We start from the raw sequence: 24685 nt of genomic DNA, 5'->3' as shown, positions 1-24685 counted from the left end.
TTCCCTGCCTTACGACTCATGAGTACACCTCACTGGACTATAGAAGCAAGAAAGGCAGCAAGCACAAGTGATTTTCTCCCTTTACTTGACACTCACTAGACCATGTCTGCAGTACCGCATCCACTTTTGTGCCCTCCAGCACAAGAGAGGTACCGATAAACTGCTGTGAGTTCAGGGGACAGCCACCAAGACAGGTGGGGCGTGAGCACTGCCTTGTAAAGAGATGCTCAGGGAACTGGGCGTGTTCATCTCTTGGAAAAGAGATGGCTCCAGGATGACCTAGCAGCAGCCTTCCCACACCTTTCAGGAGGTTACGGTGGGTTTGAAAAACAACAGGCACAGACTGGAACAAGACAGGCCCTGGCGTGATTCAAGGAAAAGGATTTCATGATGAAGTCAGACAAGCACTGCAGCAAGCTGCCCAGAGAGGCTGTGCAGTCTCCATCCCTGCAGGTTTTCAAGACACATCAGATGAAGCCCTGAACAGCCTGGCACACCCACACTGGGGACCCTGCTTTGAACAGGAGGTTGGACTAGAGATTCTTGAGGTCCCTTTCAGCCTTATTTATACTATGACAAAAAGTCGTGGGGCTCTTATCAGGCCAAACAAGACGAGTGGAGGGAAAGATGAGAGACTTGCAATTACTCAGGTATTAATTGATGACACATACATTTAGAATTGCAACACTGTGCTAATGCAGAAAGCCTCCCACAGCTGAAGGGTGGTGCGTGTGGCACGATGTCCCTTCTAGTTACAGTGGAAGCACACAGGTAACGGCGGGAAAGGCAATGCTTTAGGGAAGGGATGAGAAAATACGATTCCACGTGGCCAAGAACTGCTGTCAGAAAGGCAGTAATACAAGGGTAACTTCAGCTGTTAGTAAAGGTCACCAGCAATTACAGTCGAACCGCTGCAGGAAAAAGCGGTTGTGCGGGTAATTCCAGAGAGAGTGAGACAGAGAAATCAGAAGTGACAATGATATTTGGCGTGCTTTTCTTGAGATGTTAAAAGCAAACAGCTGACAAACTCAGGGAAATGAAAACAGCCAAAATCTTAATGTAAAAGGCATTCTTGAAAAACACCGTAATGGTAAATCAATAGAACGTTATATTGCCTCGGTAAAATCTGTCCTTCTTTAGCATTACCTGGTGTTTGGAAGTGAGGAAGAGAGAGCCATTTTTGACATGGTCCATAAAACGTAATTAAACTTTTGGCGTGAAAAAGAACAGAATTCTAAATAGCTACAGACTTGATTTAAGGACAGTAATTTACTACTGCTTTAATCGTTCTGTTCCTGAAGGAAAAAAGCTATTAAGTGCACAAGAGACAGAGAATGAAGAAGGTATTACATCTGCAAACTCAATAACATTACATTCATACATTCATCCTGTCCCTTGTTTAATTATCTTTCTAATACTCATCCTCTTTGTCAGAATCACGAGAAAAATATACTTTACAAGATGCAAAAAAGATAGAATCTGTTCATATAAAAAATGCATCTTATCATGGCAAGCGTTCTCTGCTCAAGCAGTTCATGTCACTTAAAGTGTCAAGGAAGCTTCAGATTCAATTCTACCTACACCATGAGAGTTATGAAAGTATTTGACCAGATTTTAGCTCAAGGAACATATTCTGCTCGAGCACGAGAAACATATAACAGGACATGAGTTAGAAGGAAAAAAAAGTACACTGCTCCAAAAAAGGGATGACATCCAAACTACGGTGAAATGATATTTTTTGCTACAAACAATGCTGTTTATGGTTACACAGACAAATATTTTGGGTAATCCATCAGTGAGCAAAAGTGTACCAGAGCTAGTACCAGAAGGTGAATGCCACAATGTATTCTTAATATCATAAAATAAATTTATTATTCCCTTATTTCACTCCAGTACACCCTCCTGACTGCACCTTTGTACTTGTACCTACACTCACAAATTCAAGACAGAGATCAGGCAGTCATCTAATCTCCCACTTCCCTGCAGTTCCCTAAGAACAACAAACACAACCATACAAACAGCAGAAGAGGAAAAAAATATGGTTACATCAGCAGATGCAAGTCCCTTTGAGAAATAAAATCTTTTGAAATAGACAGTTAGGTTGCTAACTATCATGGGAGTCATGAAAACATATAGGCAGGATCAGAGGAACGTTGGTTGGAAGGAAGCTTTGAAGGTCACCAAGCCCAGCCTCCTGCTCAGAGCAGGACTAATGCCAACGCCAGACACCACTTTTCCAGCGAAGAGGCTGCGTTCAGCAAAACAGTGGGTGGGAGAGACAGCAGGATGTCTGGTGCGAAAACAGACCTGGTTTGTGCTCTGTACTCTCCGGAGGCACCTAGCCTTCCAAGTTGGAAATCAGCTAAGGAAACCATGAACTGACATGATGATCCTTTCTAAAGGATAAAAAGCAGATATTGCAGGAAATGAAGTACTCAAAGCAACATTTCTATCCTGAATCTGACCACACGTATAAAAAAAGTCACTGAATGAAAAATTGTAAGGATCAAACAATACGACAGATATTGACGTGACACATTCTCTTCTGCAACCGACCAAAGCTTTGTTTGATATCCCCATAGTCTTAAACTCTTGAAAAGAATCAAAGAAACTTGTTTGCAAAGATGACAGAGAACATCACAGAAACTTGGAAAGTGAGGAGCTAACAGGCAACAAGAATCGAAGTAAAATGAAGCTCCTGTATCACAGACATGAACTTCTTAATATTCATCAGCAATAGCGTGCAGATTCTCAGACATAAGCAATGTATTGGAAGTTAATTTCTTTAACACATAAGCACCCTTGACAATTCAGCTTTTGAGGCATTTGTTCTGCCTAACTTTTATTTATTGATGGCAACAGAATGCTGTAATACGCTTGGCTAACAAGACACATTTGTTTTCACATAACTTGGACCTCACATACAGGGAAAGAGGAGGAGATTAGTGCTGGCTGAGGATACATAGGGTTTAAAGACAGTCTAGGTTCTTAAGGCATTTCTTAAGGAGAGGAGAAAAGAAAGTTGGAAATAAGCCCATTCAGATACACTGAACTTGAAGCCTTTCTTAATGGCCTATGTCACGCTGTGAACAATTTTAATTGTCAGGAAATTGCTTCTGCAGGTTGACTGCGTGCTTGAACTCTAACCTAGAAAGCAAAAAATATGGGTCCACTCTTCACGTGCTCTGACATGAAACTGGGTTGTATAGATATTCCTAGTTGCGTCTCCACAAGTTAAGCTCTATACAAGTTGCTGCCTTCATATTCTCGAAGGCCAGCAAAAGTTACAGCACTAGAAAATTAGAAAGCCCCAAAGCCAAAAATGAGGAAGTTAATTGCCTGAAGTTAACACAGACACAGCTAAATAAACCTGAAGTTGGAAGCAGAAGGTTTACAACTCTCTAGAATGTAAAGGGATGCAGAAGAGCATAAGAAATTAAGTTCAGTGAAATGAAATACTCAGGAGGTTAGCCAAGATTAAAAAAAGTAAGATTATGCAGTCCACGCAATGCAGGCGAAGCCATTAACGCTCTGAAGCGTTAACTTGTAAGGAGATTTGGAAGCTTCTCTTCATCTTCTACACCTAAGCAGCTTTCTCTTTTTGTTCTCCCTCACATTCAGGCATCGTTTTGCGGCCAGTCCGCTCCCCTAGACCCCAGAAGGCACGGGCGGCTTACCAAACCCAGCGCCCGGCGCCCCGAAACGCCCCTCAGGGAGCCGAGCGCCCTGTCAGGCTACACTGAGCCCAGCGCCACAGCGTCCCTCAGCCCCCGCCCAACGGCCCAGCCGCCCTCCCCTCCCCGCCAGCTGATTGGCTGCTGCGGGCGCGGGGCAACGGCCGCTAACGGCCGCGTCACGCGCCCCCCCCCTCCCGCCCCGCCCCCCGGCACCCACCCGCCAGCGCTGCCCTCGCCTCACGGCGCCTCCGCTTCCGCCCGCGGCCGCGTCCCGTGTGGGCGGCCCGCGGCCGGTCCCGGGGGATAGGCGGCGGGGCGGGGCGGCCGCCGGGGCGGGGAAGGGAAGGGGGCGGCCCCCGGCCGTGCTCGGCAGGCCTGGGGGAAAATGAGGAAGTGAGAGTTTGTTCCTGGCCTGTGGCAGGACCCCGAATAAACACCCCCCCCCCCCCTCAGTTGAAACACAAGCATCGTTATCACAATTTAAATCAATTAAAAAGACAGTAAAATTTAGATTTATTACATGGCCCCGTTACAGATGTATTTGCTTCTTGTTCCACTGAAACGAAGTTGGAACAAACCATTGGCAACCCCACACCACATAACATTAAAAACTTGCCCTGAGTTGACCTGCTAACGATTTCAACATCTACAGGGACTTTTTTTTTTCCCTAACAGAAATACTTACAAAAAAAGACCATCACAGACTGAACACCCATGCCCCACACCATGGTGCAGCTCTCTAATACAAAGATAACCTCTCCTCCGATGCTCTACAGCCCACGCAGCCGGACACATCTGCTTCTTCACAGGGGGTAGACAGTCCTTTTTCCTCAAAGCAAAGGACCTAAATTGCTGTGTTTATCCATTACTGGTATATAAAAACACTTCACCTTATTGTGGAGCCCAGCACACGGTCTAAAGCAGCTATTACTGGCAGTACCTGCAGCTTATGGTGGCGGTACATGACAAAACCCGAAGTCTCACCACCTCTGCTTTTACATCAGAGGTTCAGTTGTGACCTCACTGTTGTTTCTAGCAAATTGCAGTCTGTTGGGTTCAGCACGCCTTCAAACACACAGTTGGTAGAGACTTACCACAAACTGTGAAAAGAAGCACTTCAATGAAAGGTCCAAGTCAAGATTCATGTAACTATCTACATGTAATGATAGGTATGTAAATGTACCTGTGCTCAATGAAATGAAGAATACATGGAGGAACCACCAAATAAAGATATTTAAAGTAAAACGAACAAAACCTTATCAGAACAGATATGGGCTACACCATCACATTTGACATTCTAATAGCTATAGCTTGAAATAGCAACTTCAATTTAAGACAAAAATCTCATCTTTGCAAAGTTGCAGTTGCTTTAGATTGCTTCTAAAACAATGAACCACAGCAAAAAAGTCAATTTAACAAGAAGTTCTTACCATTTATTGTAATTCCAGACAAGCTAATGATATGTAGAACTAGACCCAAATGTTAACAATGTCAAATCTCTGCCAATGAGATGCTTTATTTATCGGTCTCATAAATTTAACTGTCTGCAGAACCCAAACCCCTCCTCATTTGTCTTATCCCATTCCCTCATCTTACTACTATAGCTCTGACTCTCAAGGCAAGTACCTACCACTTTGCCTCAATGCCAGTCTATTAATATTCTTGGTGCGAAGGATGGCCTGTAGGAAAGGTATGGGGGCCCAGATCAATTCATCTGAAAGCAGCAGTGAGATTTTCTTCAGATATGTGAGCTGATCATCTTAGTTGCCCTTTGAAGTTAGTGAAGAGGAATGGCTGCTTCAAGCACGGGATGCCTCACATCTTTTTCTTTAGGAGATGAATCGTATTTCAGATTACCTGTTTTATTCCCATTGACAATACAGAAAACCTGGGATGAATAGCTCAGATGCAGATGTCTAAAATATGGAGGAATCTGTTTCCAATTAATAGGCCCAATATTTTTAACAAACAAAAGATTTTTATTTCTGAGTGCTCATACACACACAATCCACATCTCTAAGTCTTAAGTATGAAATTAAACAACAGGAAACTTCATGTACATGACATTGTTCTAAACATGAGAGAAACATACAGTAAGGGAACTCTCTTGGAAGTTTTTGGTGAAAAGAGGCTGTCATCTATAGCAATCAGTGTGAACATTTTTCTGACTCCATTATGCGAATTGAATCATTCTGTATTTCTCTCTTCGGAATTGTATTTGAACAAGCAAGCTTTGAGGAAAAAAAGTATCCATGTTTCTTGATTTTACCACAGAATCAGACACTTTTCTATATCTTTTTTTTTTTTATCCAGGGTGCCTGGTTTGCACTATTCCAGGAGTCAGTTATGAGGTATAAGAAAACAAGAAAAGGACGATAATATAAACATTTCAATAAAGCTCACTGTATTACTTGCACACTCAAAATAATTCTGAAGATAAAGTAAAAAGCCCTTAGCATTCTTAGGATTCAGCGTTCTGAAAGTCTTAAAGAATTTTTAATGGAAAACGCAGTTGTTTGTTGCTTCTTTTGAACCCAATTTATCCGTCAAAATTATGCACAATCATATGTGTATCCTTATTACCATCATACAAGTAATTACATTGAATTTCTATAGCACTAAAAATGATATAAAACAAATACCCCCACCCCCCACAGTAACACAATAGGTGCCCAAAAACCAATTGAGAATAAATCACATTGTCTCTATTGAAGAGTAAACACCATTTTCAAATGCCAACAAGGTATTTGGCTTGTTGACGTATCACTTCCATTTAAGACTCATGAGTAGGAGGACAAACTGATTCCCACAGAGGAATTTCTGCAACAACTTTGGTTTGTAATGAGCTAGAGAGAATTCATACCCCATACATAATATTGATCTACTGGATTTCTGTAAATCTAATCTGGCAGCCAACAGGCACAAATATACATATGAACTTCATGATGAGAATAATAATTTAAACTCAATATGTCATATTCCAAATATACAGAAAAGACCTGATTATATTAAACATCTATTTTCTGTTATTAACTAGCACATCCAGCCAGATCCCAGCCCTTTAATACCTCATGACTAAAGTAGTTACGTGTTCTCTATATCTGATGCATACCAGGCCTTAAAAGTGTGCTGTTTGTACTGAACAGTGTATTTATTTCAGCACATTTTGGGTACAAAAGTTGGTACTGACTGAACTATACTGGTTATCAGAAGATGACTAGCCACACTGGTGCAGTGTTCTGCTGGACCAGTAAGGATACTTACCAAAAAGCATGTTTATATCCTATAAAGACATTCAGAAACTGCTTTCTGAAACTTCTGTCAGGAAACCAGAAGTGGATACAATGCATCAACTTGGGGCCCTACATGAACCAATTAGCCCTGCTGAGAGATAGGGCACATTAGCAGAACGCTGCACAAATACAAATGTATGCCTCTGGTACCTCAACTAAAATTAGTATGACAACATACGATTTGGGTATGTGCAATGCAGGCATATTCATTCACTCAAAGCCAAATTTGTGGACAGTATTGCATTGCCAGAGCCTGTCTTGATTTATAGTTAGTCTGGAAAGAATATTACATTAAAGTAGCTGCACTACTTTACCAAACGAGCTTTGTCAGAGGATGCTTGGATAGTTCTGCAGTATTGTATTGTGCTCTGTAGACACACTTGGTTCTTGAAGCAACTGTCATTTCCAAACAAATCCAAAATTAGCCTATTATAGGTTCAAGACACAGATGTAGGATAGGGTAGTCAGATGGCAAGGTCACGCAACATATTGTCCTATGGCAGGCATTCCCTCAACATTTTAAGTGGTTCCACACATAGATGAGTTGTGTATGAGAAACATTCCACAATCTCCTATAACATAATCATTGGACTCATTAGGAAAGCTGCAAACACTGCATTGATCAATGTCTTCCTATGAGGGGGAAAAAATAAAGAACAAAGGAATGCGAAAAGAGATGCTAAATTCCATAATTTTCACATCTGATAGCAATCTTCCAATCTTAAATACAACAAGCAAACAAGAAAACAAACAAAATAGACATGTGATGATTTCCTGAAGCAGGAATGTAAATACTGGCACAAGACAAACAATTTCGGACAGCCAGAGTTTAAACATATTAAATCATAGCACATTTTGAAAAGTGACACTGTATCAATGGGTACCACCTCTGAATCATCCGGCATCAACGTGATCAGTTTACACATTAACAGCTATGCTTATTTGTCTCTTTCGTAAGCTCATGAGCCATGGGAGACAAAAATGGAATCAGATTTCCTTCCAGTTCATACCTCAATAGCCACGGTCAGGTTGTTTGCCCAGTTACTTTTTCACAGAAATTCTCTCTTTATTTACCAACAATGTAGGAGCCAAAAGTTATGTCCTTAACCAGAAAGCACTGCAGTGCCTAAAGCCACAGGAATTAGCTCCTGTAGATGCTATTCTGTGTTTAGACCACTGACTGGCTGTGAGAGCTGATTTGTGGCCCAAGCTGTTTATGCTAGATGAGGCTGGCCTGCAAGAACAGAAACTCTAGCTTACCCCTCTGTCATTTTAAACTTCGTTCTCTCCCCTTTGCTGCTTGCTAAAATCTTTGCCTTAAATGTAGGAGTACTTTCTTCACTCAAGCATACCTCAGCAGTATACTGGCTGACAAACCTTTTACAATACTCATTTACACCTGTACAAATCCTACACTTCAAATGGTGGAGCCAGAAACAAGAACAAGGGCGTAACTCAAATTACAAGAGCAAACTGATGTGCTGGAGAGAATCCATTCTTCCACTGTCTCTGCAGGACTGGCGGAAGAAAGCAGTAATAAAACTGAAGTGGACAGATACTCTTCATACTTGGAAAGATCAGGGTTTAAACAGGAAATTGCACTTTTTTCCAGAAACACTTTCAGAAATAGAACTGCCTTCTGATATTCATCCTGCTACTAAAAAGTCTGATGAAGATATCAAATTGCAAGTGAAAGCAAATATTGCTATTTATTCACAGCTGTGAATCCATCCATCGCTTTCGTATACCTATAAAAGTGTCCTAATGGACTTTAAAAGCAGTTCAGGAGAAAATAAAAAGATCCTCCAAACTCCAGCTGAAATGTTAGAATCTGTAGGAGGGCATAATTGGACATTCAAATGTGCATTGCTGGTGGTGGTGTTATTTTTGAGAAACAATGACTGAATCCTTTACATGGTCAAAAGTAACCATGTAACATTAACAGTAAACAGCATGCACGGACAACCTGAAAAGAAACATCAGGCACCGCTTTTCTTTTGCAATTGCTCCAATTTTCTTCTTAAGAGGTTGTAGTTTTCCTTGGTCCCGGGTGCCATAGGATCAAGCTTCAGAGAGACTTCATAGTGCTTCTTTGCTAAGTCAAGATTTCCCCAGCGATGATAAAGCACAGCTGGAATGTCAGTGAAGAATTTCGTTAGCAATATTGTTGAATAATGCACAGTCTTGCCAATCACTTGGAAAACAACATTAAGGCATTTGTTTCCAGTGAGGGTCTCTCACTGGCTGGTGGCACAGTAGCTGCTTGTTCTGTTGCCAAATGCAGGAGCAAAGCCTGGGAGCAGAACTGGCATGGGAATGATGAAGGAATGAATTACACTGTAGCCATAAATGGCAGCTCTTATCTGGTGAGCTCATTGCAGGTTACAAGCGTAGCATAAATGAACCAATTTGCAGCCACTGAAGTGCAGCTACCTCTGGGCTGGATTGTGCAGCACTCTTGATCTGTCACATCGTGTGACGGCTTTTCTGGTTTAGTGCCCTGTTCTTCCCTGGTTGGCAGTTTTTCTAGGAAGTAAAATAGGAATCTGCCCAGCAGGAAGAAGGCTCAAAAGTTTGCCTTTTCTTTTAAAACACAACAAATATGAAGCAAGCAAACAATACAGCTGATAAGATGTAGGAAAGCTCTTACCCAAATTACCGTGATAACTGGCAGCATTTGGATTGGCTTTAATGGCCTTGAGGAACAAAGCTTCAGATTCCTGAATAATTTAGAACAAGAAGTCATCAGGACAGTCTACTCTTGCAGTATATAAAATAATGCAAAATGTATACAAAACTGTAACTGAAAGAAACCCCAAACTATGCCACATCTTTATGATGCCACAGTATGTATAATCTAAGCCTGCAGGATCCTGTAGTTAGGTGGCTATAGCCTCCAGAGAGCAGTGACAATGGTACAAGTACGTACCAAGATTTCACTGGCTCACATTATTTTAGCTGAGAGCTAAAAGTGAAGCACAAGTAAAGTTTATAAAGCAGCTTAACTCCCCCCCCCCCGTCATAATATTTTCAAACATTACCTGCTGAAGTTTTACCTATTTATTCAATCAAAACCAGCATAATATATTGTCTGAGAAAACTACTTTTAGACACCTTTCCCTTTAACGATTTTTACCATTTCAGGCAGGAGCTTTCCAGTAAAAACCTTTCAAACAGATGTTTCAACACGGTTCTCAATGAAAAATAGCACTGCTTTTTAAAAATAAAAACCAACTAAACTGTTCCTCACATTTCTCACAAGCAACCTTTTCCATATTCCCAGCTTCAGTGCGTGTGCTCTTAGGACTGTTGATGTCTGAGTAGTTAGGAAAAGCTAAACTCTCACCAAATATTCAGAAGAACAACTTAATAGTAAGTTAATTCCCTAATTTGACATTTTTATTTTACCAAACTAGCTGCTGACATAGACACTTTTGTTCCAGAGCGTATTTGCTGTATAAGTTTAGAGAGATACCCCCCAATCCAAATGGACCATATTTACTCACTTGCATACAATAATAGATACTTTAGAAAAACAATTTCACATGGATCCTGGGTTATGCTGTGTTTTAGAGAAAGTTGCTCATTTAGTTTCAGGTCAAACTACCTGGAGATAAAATTACCTGTCCTAATGCACATACTTAATGTCCAAGGTATTTGAGAACAGCAACCCTGGGGAAATGGCCTTTCCTTTGCTATTTAAAACTACACAGCACCACACAGGCTCTGCTAAAAAAGAAAACCTATCAGCCAAATTTTTGATTCTGCTGTGTTCTTCTGAGAACTGTGACATAAGTCTCCATAAGGGCTCCACAGGTGAGAAGTTTCTGCTATCAAGATTCAGTGACTCAACTTTGAGTGACTTTACAGCTTCCCCATATGTCCAAATTCAAACCCAAAGTTCATGCTCCTTTCAAAGCATTCCAGAGCACAGCTAAGGCTGTCACTCTCAAGCCAAGAAAGGCTGATGCAGAAAGTGCCTTTGTTTTGTAAAGTCAAAGAAATTACAAAAGACCTCAGGTTCTCAACAAATCCTTTTGTAGGACATAATTTTCTGTAGAAGGACAACAAGGGAACCAGATGTCCATAAATTTATGCAGCATATGATTCTATAGTACAAGTTTTGGCTTTGCTTTTCCTTCAGATCATCATCAGCTTTATCATTCTCATACCCTGACTATTAATGTACCTAGATGAACTGGGCTATTTGAGATCCATTGTGTTTAAACACTTCATTAATGATTTGGGTGACGAGACTGAATGCGCTATCAGGAACTTTACAGACAGCCCCTAATTAGAAGGACTGGTCAGTACACTGGAGGAGAAGGCTACCATTCAGACCTAGATAGGATGGACAAATGGACTGGCAGGAATCACAGGGTGGCTGAGGCTGGAAGGCACCTGTGGAGGCCATCTGGTCCCACCCTCCTGCTCCAGCTGGGCCACCCAGAGCAGGCTGCCCAGGGCCATGTCCAAGTGGCTTTTGAAGGTCTCCAAGGAGGAGACCCCACAGCCTCTCTTGGCAACCTGAGCCAGTGCTCCATCACCTGCACAGCACAGAGGTGCTGCCTGATGTTCAGAAGGCATCTCCTCTGTTCCAGTTTGCATCCGTTGCCTCTTGTCTTGTCACTGGGCACCAACAAAGACAGCTTGGTTCCTTCTTTGCACCCACCCTTCAGGTATTTATAGATATTGAGAAAATTCCCTCTGAGCTCTCTCTTCTCCAGGCTAAGCAGTCCCAGCGCTCTCAGCCTTTCCTCAAACAAGAGGTACTTCAGTCCCTTACTCATCTTCATGGCCCATTTTGGACTCTCTCCACTATGTCCTTGTCTCTCTTGTACCACCAGAGAGACCAGAACTGAACACAGTCCTCAGGTGTCACCTCACCAGTGCTGCGTAGAAGGGAAGGATCCCCTCCCTTGACTTCCTGGCAATATTTTGCCTAATGCAGCCCTGACCACCCTTAGCCTTCTTTGCTGCAAGGACACACTGCTGGCTCATGCTCAGTTTCATGTCCACCAGGACCTCCTGTGCTTTTCTGCAGAGCTGCTTTCAAGCTGGGTGTCCCCTTGTGTGTCCTGGTGCTTAGCTTGGTAAGGGATTGGACTAGATGACCTGTGGATGTCCCTTTCCAGTCAAAATTATTCTGTGATTCTAACTGAGTCACCTGAGAAGCATCCTGAGATTCAGACATATGGCAAGCCTTGTGGTATTGCAAGATAACCTCTTTATATACACCCGACCAAACCTAAAAATCAACAGCAGAACGGCACTTGAAACCATGCAGTAATCAGAATCCCTACAACTTGTAATTTTTCCACTGCAGTTTCTAGTATTTTAATCTAGTAAGCAAACTTCTGCTTTCCTTACTGGGCAGGTTAACAACAGACCGAAAGCTGTGCTGTCCAATTACTTCCCTTTTATGCCTGAATGCTGTCACCTACCCAGAGGAGAAGCAGCTAGTGTACAGACTCACCCTTTCACTGCTGATGTATGATGGGACAACATGTGCAGTGCATTCCCAGAAAATATAATAAAATACATGCTCAGATTTGACTGACTCTCATTACTGTACATATCTCCAACCAAATACCGGAAACACTCTTACTGCCACCGCTTTGCTTGTAGAAGCATACTGTCTGATTAAAGGCTATTTAAGGTGCATCACATTCACATTATTGCAGATATATGGAGTAAATATACATTCCAGTACATCCGGTGATATTTCAAATTACTCTGTCTTGCCAAAGCTTTAAATCAAGTGTTGTCAAGAAACTTGCACACTGTGTATAGCAAAGGCTTTGGGAAAGCACACTGCATTCCATCTGCTGCCAAGGCCACAGCACAAAATTTTTGTCTGGCTTTATTTCAAATAGAAAAAATGCTGAATGTTTCCGATTTGTTGTACTTCTTACAGAAAAAAAGCATAGATGTATACATAACAAAAATACAGCATACATATTTTCAAAGAACTAAAGATGGCTTGATTCTCTGTCCAGTGCAACAAGTACTTAAATGAGAAATCAAACTTGATATAACAGATGTTAATTAAAAAAAAAAAAAGCAAAACACCAAAACAGCTCATCCTTTATGTGCTTTTGTTTCTGAAGCAATAAATCATTCATGAATAGATACAAACAGAAATCTTAATGGGTTGGGGGATTTTTTTTGGTCTCAGAAAATCCATCTTCTACTGAAAAGAGCATTTGAGACTGAAGAATATTATCTACTTATTTGAAGGAACTCTTTCATAATAGTAAAATCTTTTCAATTCGGTGCCTTTTTAAGTAAGAAGTACAAAAAACAAAACCAAAACACAAAAAAACACAACAAAACCCAAAACAAATCTTACTTTATGGCAACAGAGCCAATGTAGTATCAACTTTTATACAGACACATAACAAGGAACCTAATAAATGAAATGCCTGAGGTTATGCAACACAACAGACACAGCCAGGCAGCCCTCTGCAAATCACCTCCATCACCTTGACAGCCTCCTATCCCGTCTTCCCCTCCCCTCGCAAACACAATAAAAAACCTTAAAGAGCCATCCACTTTTCTCTGTTTTTACATGTCGAGGGGTAGACAAGAAATCTTATTCTCCCATTCTTTTTATCTTAATTTTATGTTCTCCCACTTAAAAAACAAAAACAAAAAAACCACAATAAAACACAAACAACCTTGTATCTCTACTTTCCAGTCTATGCAAAATACAGCTACTGCTATCATCACCTTTTCTAAGTGCACTTTCCAATGCCCTTAGTTTGCTCTCCCTATTATAACCCATCAATTTCAAGTTACTAGATAAGTTATATTTTGCTCTACACAAACCTACTACTCCCTGTTGAACTATTAAAACGGTCAGTGGCTCCCTCCTTTCTTCCCTGGGCTCCACTGCGCCTTTTGCTTTATTCAGGATGCTGACTTGAAAGCTTCATTTTCTCCCACCATCATTTCCACTGTCTCCAATGCATTCCCATGCAGCGTAATGACCTCTCAGAACCTGCCATCAAAAGCACTACCTGCTTTTTTATTTTTTAAATCCACTGTGCCAGCCTTGGTTTTCCTATACCTGGAGAAAGTTTCCTAGCTAGTTTTCCACTTATTTCTTAACTACTTACTTCGTTATAAACATTCTTTATTCTGTCAGGCTGCATATTATTCTTGCTACATAACTGTACAATACTCTATTCTTCCACACTCATGACTCATCAAAATAATACTAGCAATTAACTCCTCCATAATGTTATCCTTATACATTCTGGATGTTAATTTGTATCCTTCTGGAACTTTGTTAATGTAACCTAAAAATATATTTTATAACAGCTTCAGGTGGAAAGAGACTAGTAATAGAGTGTACAAAAAATGAAAGCGACAGTCTAGAGAAAATGCAATGTCCTGTGTAACAGCATCACCAACACAAACCAAAGCAGGTGTTAGGCCTGCCAGGGCCTCTGACATGTGGACAGGTCATCACTCCACATTTGGACATGACTGGAAATTTTAGTGGACATAGTAATTGGTGGAAAAAAACGGATCCATTCTATCAAGTCTATGAAGTCTAATATCAAAAAATCTTACTTCTTTTACACTGAGCATGTTCATTCAGCACTGCTAACATTACAACATATGAAAAAGCCATCAAATTCCCCCCAGTAGTCATAGTTCAGTAAATGATGTTTTTCTGAGGAATACAAAAAACTTCATTATTTATTTCTCCCTATCGCATGCATACATCAGTAACTATGGAGTCAATTAAAATAACAAAAAATATTAACTATGTATGATTTATTCTCTGAATATTCATACAATTCCTTCTGGAAAATATTTATCTGGCCTCAATTGCATTACATTTACTACTTTTAAATATAAGTAGTTAATACTGAAGTACTACTCGCTAGCTGGCCAACTATACTCAATGTTCAATACATTGAACAATATTCAATACATTGCTCAATGTATGAGCTTACCATAATATTCTGTGGTTACTTAGGTATCCCATCCTCAACCTGGGATTAGAGTCTGTGATATCTTCATTTTAGATAGCTTCTGAGGTAAAGAGGCTAAAATTCACATTGGGTAACGGTAAACCTTGCTTCCTTACATAGAAGGAACACAAGAACTAACATATCACATCTAATTTTGGACCCTGAACCACGGCCTTTAAATCAGAGGAAGTTCTCTCTGGAGAGAACCAGTGAACCAATATAAGACCCTAACCGCCCTCTAGTGTGCTTAAGAGCCTACTTCTCTTCAATGACCATTGACATAGTTTAGGGCAGCAATGTTCCAAAAAACCCATCTAAAATAAGGTGAGATGAATTTAGGCCAGAGTCACACAACAATTCTGTGACAGAAATGAGCACTGAATCCTGATGAAGTCACAAGCCCGCAATGACTTCCTCAAACAGTTTCTACAGAAATACACAGTTTATACACAGTATATATGGTAAAAAAACCACCACCACAAGAAAAAAAAACAGAGAGCTCTAATTACCTACCTTATATTTTTGTGATTTCCCCAGTACATTTGCCAAAGAAAACATAAGGGAATGATCATTAGGTATTAACTCCAGGGCCTCTCTTCCAACTGCTTCTGCTTGAGCTAGATTGCCTGGGAGCCCATGTAGTGGAAAAAGAGAAGGCATCTTAACACAGCTTTACTAGTTACTTTTCATGCTGCAAGCACACACATTGTATATGAAGGGCAGATTACTTCACGTGTTTTTAAAGAAAAACCAGGTATCTCTGACACAAACAAATATAAAGGCCTACGGAATAAGACAACAGAAAACCTCCACTTTATTTTCAACAAGTAACACTTTCAGAAGAACAAAAGTAAGAGATTCAAGAGTTCTGAAGTTTGGTCTCTAATACAAACATGCTTGCAAAATGATGTCATTTCAAACGAGGATCAGAGCTGCAATTGATGGGCTGGACTTCAAGTGATGCTTTAAAACCACTGAGTTAGAAAGCATTCTGATTTTTATGGAGAGTGTCTTGGTAGCCAAATAAGAACTTCTTTTAGATAAATACAGATAAAACTGAGTTTTGAAAGACACTGAATTAGTCATCAAAATATTCCAATGGGTTTATACCTGTGTTATCAAGTAATATAATCATATTGTTCCAAGCCAAACTATGCTCTGGTTTCAGAACTGTAGCGTTCCTCCATGCATTCAGTGCATCTATATGGCGATTCAAATCTGCATACTAAAAAGAAAGAAAACTCCAGTAATTTCACTCTGATTTACTTTACTTCCCAGTTATGGACTAAAGGCACAAAGATTATTAATCTTTCTCTTTCTGTTCTAGTAAAACTTGTTCTTACAGATAAAAATAAGAAATGTAAAAAGAATACTAGAGTAGCATGGAAGATAGACTGGTATGTACTAACTTTTCACTTTTACGTTGTTTTTTCTCTGGAACCCAGTCAGATACATATGCACCAATAAGGTGGGGAGGAAAATTTGCATGCAATTTAGAAATCTACACAAGAGAATAAGTAAATATTTACTGTAAGTATTTCCATGAATCTAAAATGATTTTTTTTTTTTTGCATAGTTCTACTACCCAACAATTTCTTGGAATATACTCATGACTGTAAAGTAGTCCGATATTGAGAAATGATTAAAAATGTCTCTTAAACAGAAGATCATAATCTATATTTTTGGTTAGATGTCTTTATATGGAAAGTAGGACTACCAAAGGTGATAAGAAAGGAATTATACTAGGAAAGCAATAGAAAAAGCTATTGAAAATAGGAAATCACCCTGAACTACAAATCAATTAACTGGAATAATGATCAGCATTTAACAATATAGCAGAAATACATGCACACACAGATTACTCTAATAGCAATAATTTATTCAAAAATACTTACCAACCGCCCTAAATTGTAGTAACAATCTGGGTATTTTTTCCTGTGTTTAATTGCTGTCCAGTAGCTTTGTTCTGCCTCTTCAAACCTTCTTAAACTGTTCTGTACTATTCCTAGATTCATCCATGCAGCAGCAAAATCAGGTCTGAATAGATTGGAGAAAAAAAATGAGAGATAACAACTGAGCACTTTGAACAGAAGATCCCATTGTATCCTTTCTGCTCAGCTGGTACAAAATACTGCTTGGCTTTGTTCTAAACATACTGTATTTGTACAGCTAAGGACAGCAACTCCTCTGCTTCTTGGAGCTCATTTCTTTCTTTCAGAATATTTCCAAGGTTGTTCATGGCATGTACATATTTAGGATTCAACCTACAATGTAAAATTTAAGAGATTATTATTATGTATGGGAGACACATTCCTTTATGCAAATTGTTAGCTCTGCATCGCTGCAGAACATGAAAATGAATACCTAAGCATTTTCTCCCTGTTAAACCTTAAAGCAATTTTAGGGTAGTTCAATAAAGCAGTAAAATTTCTAATACCTTACAGCTTCTCTGTAGTATTTGATTGCAGCACTTTGATTTCCCTTGTCAGCCAGGTTTTTGCCAACATTGTAGTGCACCTGAAAACACAGATGAACTTTTTAGCCAGATACTACACAGTCAGATATTTTTTGGAGTAAGAATTTTTAGCAACTTGACTCCACATAAATACAGTCGGAATTTTTGTCATTCACTACTGTTTTATGTTGTAGGCGGATCTCAAGACTGGACAATACAGACAATGAAAACAGCAAGATAAAATCGGATGAATAAATTAATAAATAACTTACCTGTTCTAGCTAGTTAAGAAAGATTTTTCACTCCCTGATATTACAGATGAGGTCAAGACACTGTGCCTAAGACTTTTTATATGGACACCTCTTGTCCTTCATTGTCAGATGACTAAGAGAAAGGCTGACTCATTCAAATCCAGCATAGCAGAAGATAAACTACAGCAGTATGTGTTGATTAAACTTTGCTTTCACTATAGCATAAGCCAGAAAAAAAATCAACATTAACAGTTTAATTAAGCTAAGCTCCATATTTCAAAACAAAGAAAACCCACAAAGAATGCCAATCAGCATTCACCCCCCAGCCCTGCAAAAGACCCAGCCATTATTGTCTTGATATAATAATGCATCAAACAACATTTCTGGAAAAAAAATAATGTGGTATCACATTGAAGACCTTGACTGTTAAAAAGCAGAGAATGAAGGGAGGATCTAGGGCTTTGGGATCCTTATCATTTGAGGGGAAGAGGATCCTTATCATTTGAATTTATGATAAGGATTAAAGGATTAGGTAGGAATTTCAGGAAAAAAATCTTAATTGGAAGACATTTCGTATCCTACTTTAGGACTACATTACCTAGTCAAAGGAAGACTGAAGTTTAGAAATAAGTGTTTTGAGCACCAAGTGCTGCAAATAGGCTTCTCTGCAACTAGACCAGAATTCATTCCATAAATTACCTTGCTATTTGAAATTACGTTGTATGCCTCATCTAAAACTCTCACACTATTTTTTTCCATATCTCAAAAATCTGATTTAAATCTCCTCAAAAACACTATGCTGAAATTACTTCAGACTGAAGTACATAAATATAGGCTTGCAATACATCTAGATAACTCTAATTCACATTATACAGTCAAAACAGTACTTCATCTCATGTGTCCAAAGGATTAATTTTCATTGTGTTTGGCACAATACCTAGGACCCATTGATCCAACACACACAATTATGCTTGAATCTGTTATAGTATTTAGTTGTTGAATTCCACCTCTATATGATCGTGACTATGCTGTAACATACCACCCACAAGTCAAATTAAAACTAATTTCCATACTCTCTAGAATAAGTGAAAAAGTTTCACTGGTTTTAAAGACAGCAAAGATGCTGTAAGGCTTACTAAGTTTTCACAGAAGCAGCTCCTTAGGCTGTAAGGCACACAAATTCAGCATCCCATAAAAGCTCTAGTACAGCTTTCAAGTAAAAAAAATTAAATAAAAATCCAGGGACTTCTTTGTACATTCATAAAAATATGACAAGGTCCGCTCCAAAGAAGCAACAGAATGGTACGTTTATATCAACGCATAGCCATTTATAAAGATCACTTGACTGTGACAAAAAATAGAATAGCACTGCTTTCCAATGAGTCATTACAGTAAAATGATACACCTTGAAAAATGCTTCTTAGGACTGAGTATTATTTGTATCATCTCTTCAGGAAATCTTTCAGCACACTATGACAACATACTTACCAGACTGGATTGCTGTGATTATATATACTGAAGTTTACAGACTCAAAAACTATCTAGAGCAAATTAGGTTATTAAATTTTGCTGTGCTCCCAGATACAAGATAACTTGTTGCAAAACAGAAAAAAATCAAGGAAGACTTCCCTCAATAATGTATATTACCCCCTAAAATACCTGAATTCACATTTCAGTATCAGCAAACTAAGACTACTTTCAATTTCTTCTAAAATAGTTTTGAGTGCCTTTCTTTCTTCTTATTGTTTTACATTTTACAAAAATCATAAGTATTACTGCAAGAAAAAAATTGATTAAAAGACTGAGGACAGAGCATACAAGAAAAAAATTAAAAAAATATGTTTTAGCTATCTTGTGTTATGAACAACCAGTCAGCATTTCACTTTCTAATTCTACTTATTCCTCAGTTTGTTAAAGTGTGGAGCTTCTTAACATCCATTTCCATCTAAAGCAGCAGTGGAAAGCATATTTTTCTCATGTAAACAGAACTGTGTGTATTGCAAAAATCCAAAAGATATCAATTATTTAAAGTCTAAACATCAAATGAAATATTAAGTGTACATACATATTTTGTGAACTGAGCTAGAAAGATATATTACAGTATTAAAACCAATAACAAGACTATTTACAGTGTATTTCTTCTGTCCTCAGATACAGGTTCTGTGTGAAAGGAAATGATATTTCTAAACAATACTCCTGAAAATGAAGAGTTCTTTGTTGTATGTATGTTTCCTAGCTTCCCTTCAAGACAAATTGAAGCCTTAGCTCCTCTAAATATGTTGGTGACAAAGAAAGTAAGAGAAGAAAAATTATAGCAAGCAAACCAAAAGAACCCCTCAGCCTAACATAAATATACAATGACAAAAAGAGCTTTTGAGATAATTTTCAATGGGTAAATATGCAGTAAATATCTATATATATTTAAATGCAATAAGTTTTAAATAAAACAGAGTCAGGAGGTTTTTTTAGGCATACAGAATCACTTGAAAGGTGCAAGTTACTTTTGCTGAACAGCCATGTCTCTCACTTCTTTTGCCATTAGAGAGAGCTGCCAAGATGAGCCTTTTGCTCTACTCCCCTCAACCAGGGTTACAACGATCTACATGCCCTCCGCTAAGCACAAGGCTGTAATTCTCCTTGCTCTCTCCTATGACCCCTATCTGCACAACGTGGGGACAAACACTTTCCATATGCCAGTGGGAGGGAAGAATCTGCCTTTTAAAAATGAGGGGGGCAGTGTGATGTTTTAAATTTAATCTCTAGAGAGATGTTTCTTCTGCCTTTGATTGATACTGCCCAGGACAACCTGGGAAAGGATTTTCCTTTCCTGATTAAACATTTAAAAGCAGATATACCATTTCATTTTTAGATGAGCATTAATGATGGATATTAACTGGAAATGACACATTACATTATGCCCACTTGCTCCTTTATCAAACCTAAACAGGTAATTACTTTACAGTAATAGCTCTAAAATGAACATTTCTCAGGGATGAACAACAACACAGCATTCTCTGCAATGATGGCAATTAGGAAAGAGGAAAGTACTAAAAATACCCCATGAGAAAAGTTGGTTATCTAAACAGGCATGCCATACTTAAAGTTAACATAACCATGGCACCACAGCCTAGCCCAAGAATTGAAAAAGTCTCAAGACCGTTGTACATTTTCAGTATTAGAACAGCTTGTTTTTGCAAACTATTATCAGAGATATAAGTTTGTCATGAAACATTAAGAACAAAGAACGGTTAGTAGCACATTCTTTTCAGAGTATCGTAACTTCCTTCCTCAGCATTTCAGAGGTTTTGCTACTGAAGTGTTTTCTTAAAAATCATTTTTATTAAATTCTATATGGTAAAGGAAAGCTGGTGGCAAGGAGAATGTTAACTGTTTACATTTAAATTTAGCTATTTCCAATCTACAAAAAAAGAATGATCACTATTTCTCACGTATTTAATGGTATTCTTGCAAATTTTAATTATATAATTAAAAGAAGTCATCCAGAAATAAGAACCATCTCTGGATTCTGAAAAGTTGCCCTGGCTTTGCTAAGAGGGAAGAAAAAAGTAACTTGACATTTCCAACAGTAACTTACTGCAGGGCAGAAAAAGCCAACAAGATGAACATCTTCAGGAGTAATCTTCAAAAATCTAAAGGAAACAATGCGTACCAAGCTCAGAGAGTGAAGAGCAATACAGCAATGTCTAGAAATAGCGAACAGCAGTAGAAGGGCAAAATCTCACATCACCTTATGCATCCACATCTGAGGCAGCTGTCAGGACTTCTTTCAGAATCATTGGAAAGAAACACACAAAACAGGGTGCAGTCCTTCTGGCCTGTGTCAGTCATATAGCTCAAGGTGACGATAAAACGTGCTAAAAGGGACAGTTTCTCCTCCCAGTTATAAAGGGAGCCTATCTGGCTTGCTCAGATGTAGACGTCTAAAGCTAAGGGGATGAATCCCAAGCCAGTAAGTAGTCTGATATGGCAAAACTGTAGGTAGGCTTTCATCATAGCCTGTAATTAGATATTCCAGTAGTTCAACAAAGCACTCCAGGATTAACTTGCAACATACTGACATCAATGAAAAGATTCTGAATTAGATCCAGTGAGACTTTTCTAAGCCATTAGCACGGAATCATTCCAAATTTATAAACTACCTGTAATACATTATTAACATATCAGGTGGAAACTGTCTATGTAACCGTTCACAAAATCTTACTTAGTAGAGAAAAGAGGCCTGGGTCTAACTCACACTAGTGCTTACAACCATTGAACTCCAGGAATTCAGTGAACCTATACTGTATGAAAAAAAAATAGAAATGGAATACAGGCACCTTCTGCTCATCTAAGCAAAATACTGTTAAGTGTATTCAAAATGTATACTATACACTGTATACAGTCTAACAACCTTTCAAACCGACTTAAGCATAGGACCAAGCAAGAGTGACATACTACCAGACACAGCTATAACATGCTCCTTTCTCTCTCAAATAAATAAATGCACACACATATTTAAAAATATGCAACAGATTCTCTTTAGACACAGAGCTGCCAGACTGTTCTGTACCATGAACTTAAAGTCAAAAATCTCTGTAACTTCATTATGGTACCTGATTATTTCCAACACACTCCAAAATTACTAGGCCATGTTTATCGAAAATGATACTAAATTTCACCATCTTGAGCCAGATGCATTCATCAGAAGGAGGTAGATTTGCTACTATGCCAGAGAATATGATTTATTGTAGTTTCCACACCTGTATCTAAGAAAGATATTCAAAGAAGGTGAGTCTGAAATTAGAGAATGCACTATTTAGAATCAAGATAAATTTATTTTACACTGCTCATATACAGACGATTTGGAATTCAGAAGGTCTGTACTACAAAGCTTGAATTAGGAGCTTTTGTTGGTATTTGGGAAACACCTGGAGATTCTAGGACCCTGCTACATAGGAGAACTAAAGCATGAGCACTTTACACATATTAAAGATGCTCCAAGAAAAATAATAAAAAACTTGTTATCATCTACATTCATCTTCTGGTCTGCATCAGCCTTGCACTGAAATAAATGGACCAATAAAAAGTCCTGTGGAGTCAGCTTTAAAGGAAGTCTCCAATTTCATGACAAGAAAAGATCAAAACAGAACCTAGCTCCATTTTTGCATTTATCTTGGTCAAAATTGACTGAAGTCCATGAAGAAAAAAAAAGATTGGCTTTTAGACATGGACTCTCTAACACTCTTGCCTAGAGAAGTTCCCTACTAATGTGATTTCAAAGAGACTCCTTAAAGAAAATTGGAATGCGAGTCTATAAAAACCTCCCCATACACATCACCATGCTCTCCATTTGTGCAAGCTGTCGCAAGTAGCAGTACAGTCCAGGCATGTCTAGAGGGCCCAGTGTTGTCAAACACAAGCGCATTTTCCCTGTACACTCATTGGCTTCGAACCAGCTGCATTAGTTCAGTAGCTTGCACACAGCTTATCGGCTCAAGCACAGCACTGTGCGAACACAGCTACACAGCTTCCCAGCCAGACGTGGCTTGTGTCCAAGGACCTTGGAGCACGGGCAGAGTGGGGATCTGTCTAAAGTACTCTTGCCATAGCAGATGGATGGAGCTACACACAAAGAAACAGATTGCATTTGCTCCATTTATAGTATGCGCTTGTCATTCAGAAGACAAGATACACTGAGGTCATCATTAAAAAGGAGATGGTTGCCTACCACTGCCACAATAAAATACTACAGCTCTTTTTCTATGTATTGAAATCTGAGATTATTCAAAGATATCACCATGCTGTAAATATTGATCATAAATGCACTTTAAAGCTCACTGATGCCTATTTGTATTCCGATATGTGCTAAGTTTATCATTCCCTCCACAAAGTTGAGTGTTTCTTGGCTGTTTAAACTCTGTATCTTGATCTGTATTTTCTAGGTTATAGAAATCTAATCTTTCAAAACATCTGTGTGTTGTTATTAACAAGCTGTGGATTCCTATTCTGAGGCTCACTGAAGATAGCATGTCCTAAAATTCAGGCAACATCAGGGCTCTGTGGTACACTCCAACAGATCCCAGTCTCAGCTATCAAAGGACTGCTGCAGAGCTCACCTCTAATGGCAGGCTAAATTCAGTCTACCATGCTACACTGATGCTCAGTGCAGTGAAACAGCTTACCCAGTCCCATCTCTGACTTTTTCCCTCACTAAGACTTGCAAGGGACATTGCAGCTCTCCTCATTGCTTGTGTCTGAAGACTACCCAGCTCATTCAGCCGCTGTTAAAGAGTGGAAGTAGGAGCAAAGATTTTACCCCATGTCCTGCAATTAAACAGATGATATGCTTCTTTCTCCCTTAGCTGTGCTGGCTATACACACCACTGGGAGGTACAGAAAGAAGATTCTAAAATCATAGCATAGGAATTATTCAGGTGAATACATTTCAACTTACTTACATCCTCTTTGATATTTTGTTGTAATAATCTGCAATTATGCATACAATTCTTTTAAGAGATTTTCCTAGCACATCTGATTTGACTGGATGCTTTTTCCTGAATTATATTCCCCTTTCTCCTCCCCCTCCTCACTCCCACCCCCAAGTTCTGAATTACAATTTCAGAACAATACAAAATTGTAATTTGCACTGTCTGGTATTGACTGTGCACTGTGTACTGACTGTTTTAACACCATAATTTAGGTGTCTTATATGTCATATTTTTGCCCCAATCAAGACTGAGGTCTACTATACTACAATGCATCAATTACACACGACCTCTCCCACTCCAAAATTCAAAATGTTTTCTTAAAAAAAAGATTAAAAGTCCACAACTGACTTACTTTTGCATTGAGAGGGCACACAGACAGTGCACTCCTAAAAAGCTGTTCTTCTGACCTCCACTGACTGCTGCGAAGCGCACAGCGCATAACGTTTATCAGTAAGATTCCAAGTACTGCGACAGCAAGAATTTTCTTAAAGAAAGAGAAACAAGTTAAGAACCAAACCATTCAACTGAAGCAC

At 39.1% G+C, this 24685-nt stretch overlaps 2 protein-coding genes across 7 annotated transcripts in view; both read right to left on the bottom strand.

The window, feature by feature from the left end:
• Positions 1 to 4590, bottom strand: part of GGACT (gamma-glutamylamine cyclotransferase) — a 29559-nt gene extending 24969 nt beyond the window's left edge. The window contains exon 1 of one of the 4 annotated variants that reach the window (XM_066986292.1): positions 4568 to 4590. The gene's annotated coding sequence lies outside the window, so the exon portion shown is untranslated. Of the gene's footprint in view, positions 1 to 3677; positions 3773 to 3894; positions 4017 to 4567 lie in introns of those variants that run through there. The other 3 variants (XM_066986272.1, XM_066986265.1, XM_013174444.3) reach the window with 3 other exon arrangements.
• A 921-nt stretch (positions 4591 to 5511) lies between these two features.
• Positions 5512 to 24685, bottom strand: part of TMTC4 (transmembrane O-mannosyltransferase targeting cadherins 4) — a 52632-nt gene continuing 33458 nt past the window's right edge. For all 3 annotated transcript variants that reach the window (XM_013174438.3, XM_048072681.2, XM_066986237.1), the window contains 8 exons: positions 24505 to 24636; positions 17396 to 17475; positions 17115 to 17222; positions 16854 to 16995; positions 16069 to 16183; positions 15472 to 15584; positions 9621 to 9690; positions 5512 to 9101 (listed from right to left, as the gene is read on the bottom strand). In XM_013174438.3, the coding sequence (XP_013029892.2) occupies positions 8950 to 9101; positions 9621 to 9690; positions 15472 to 15584; positions 16069 to 16183; positions 16854 to 16995; positions 17115 to 17222; positions 17396 to 17475; positions 24505 to 24636 (912 nt within the window). In that variant the 3' untranslated portion in view covers positions 5512 to 8949. The remainder of the gene's footprint in view (positions 9102 to 9620; positions 9691 to 15471; positions 15585 to 16068; positions 16184 to 16853; positions 16996 to 17114; positions 17223 to 17395; positions 17476 to 24504; positions 24637 to 24685) is intronic.

This window comes from Anser cygnoides, chromosome 1, assembly GCF_040182565.1.
Source record: "Anser cygnoides isolate HZ-2024a breed goose chromosome 1, Taihu_goose_T2T_genome, whole genome shotgun sequence".
NCBI classification, from domain to species: domain Eukaryota; kingdom Metazoa; phylum Chordata; class Aves; order Anseriformes; family Anatidae; genus Anser; species Anser cygnoides.
The sequence above is the reverse complement of the archived record's forward strand: the minus strand, read 5'-3'. Positions and strand labels throughout refer to the sequence as shown.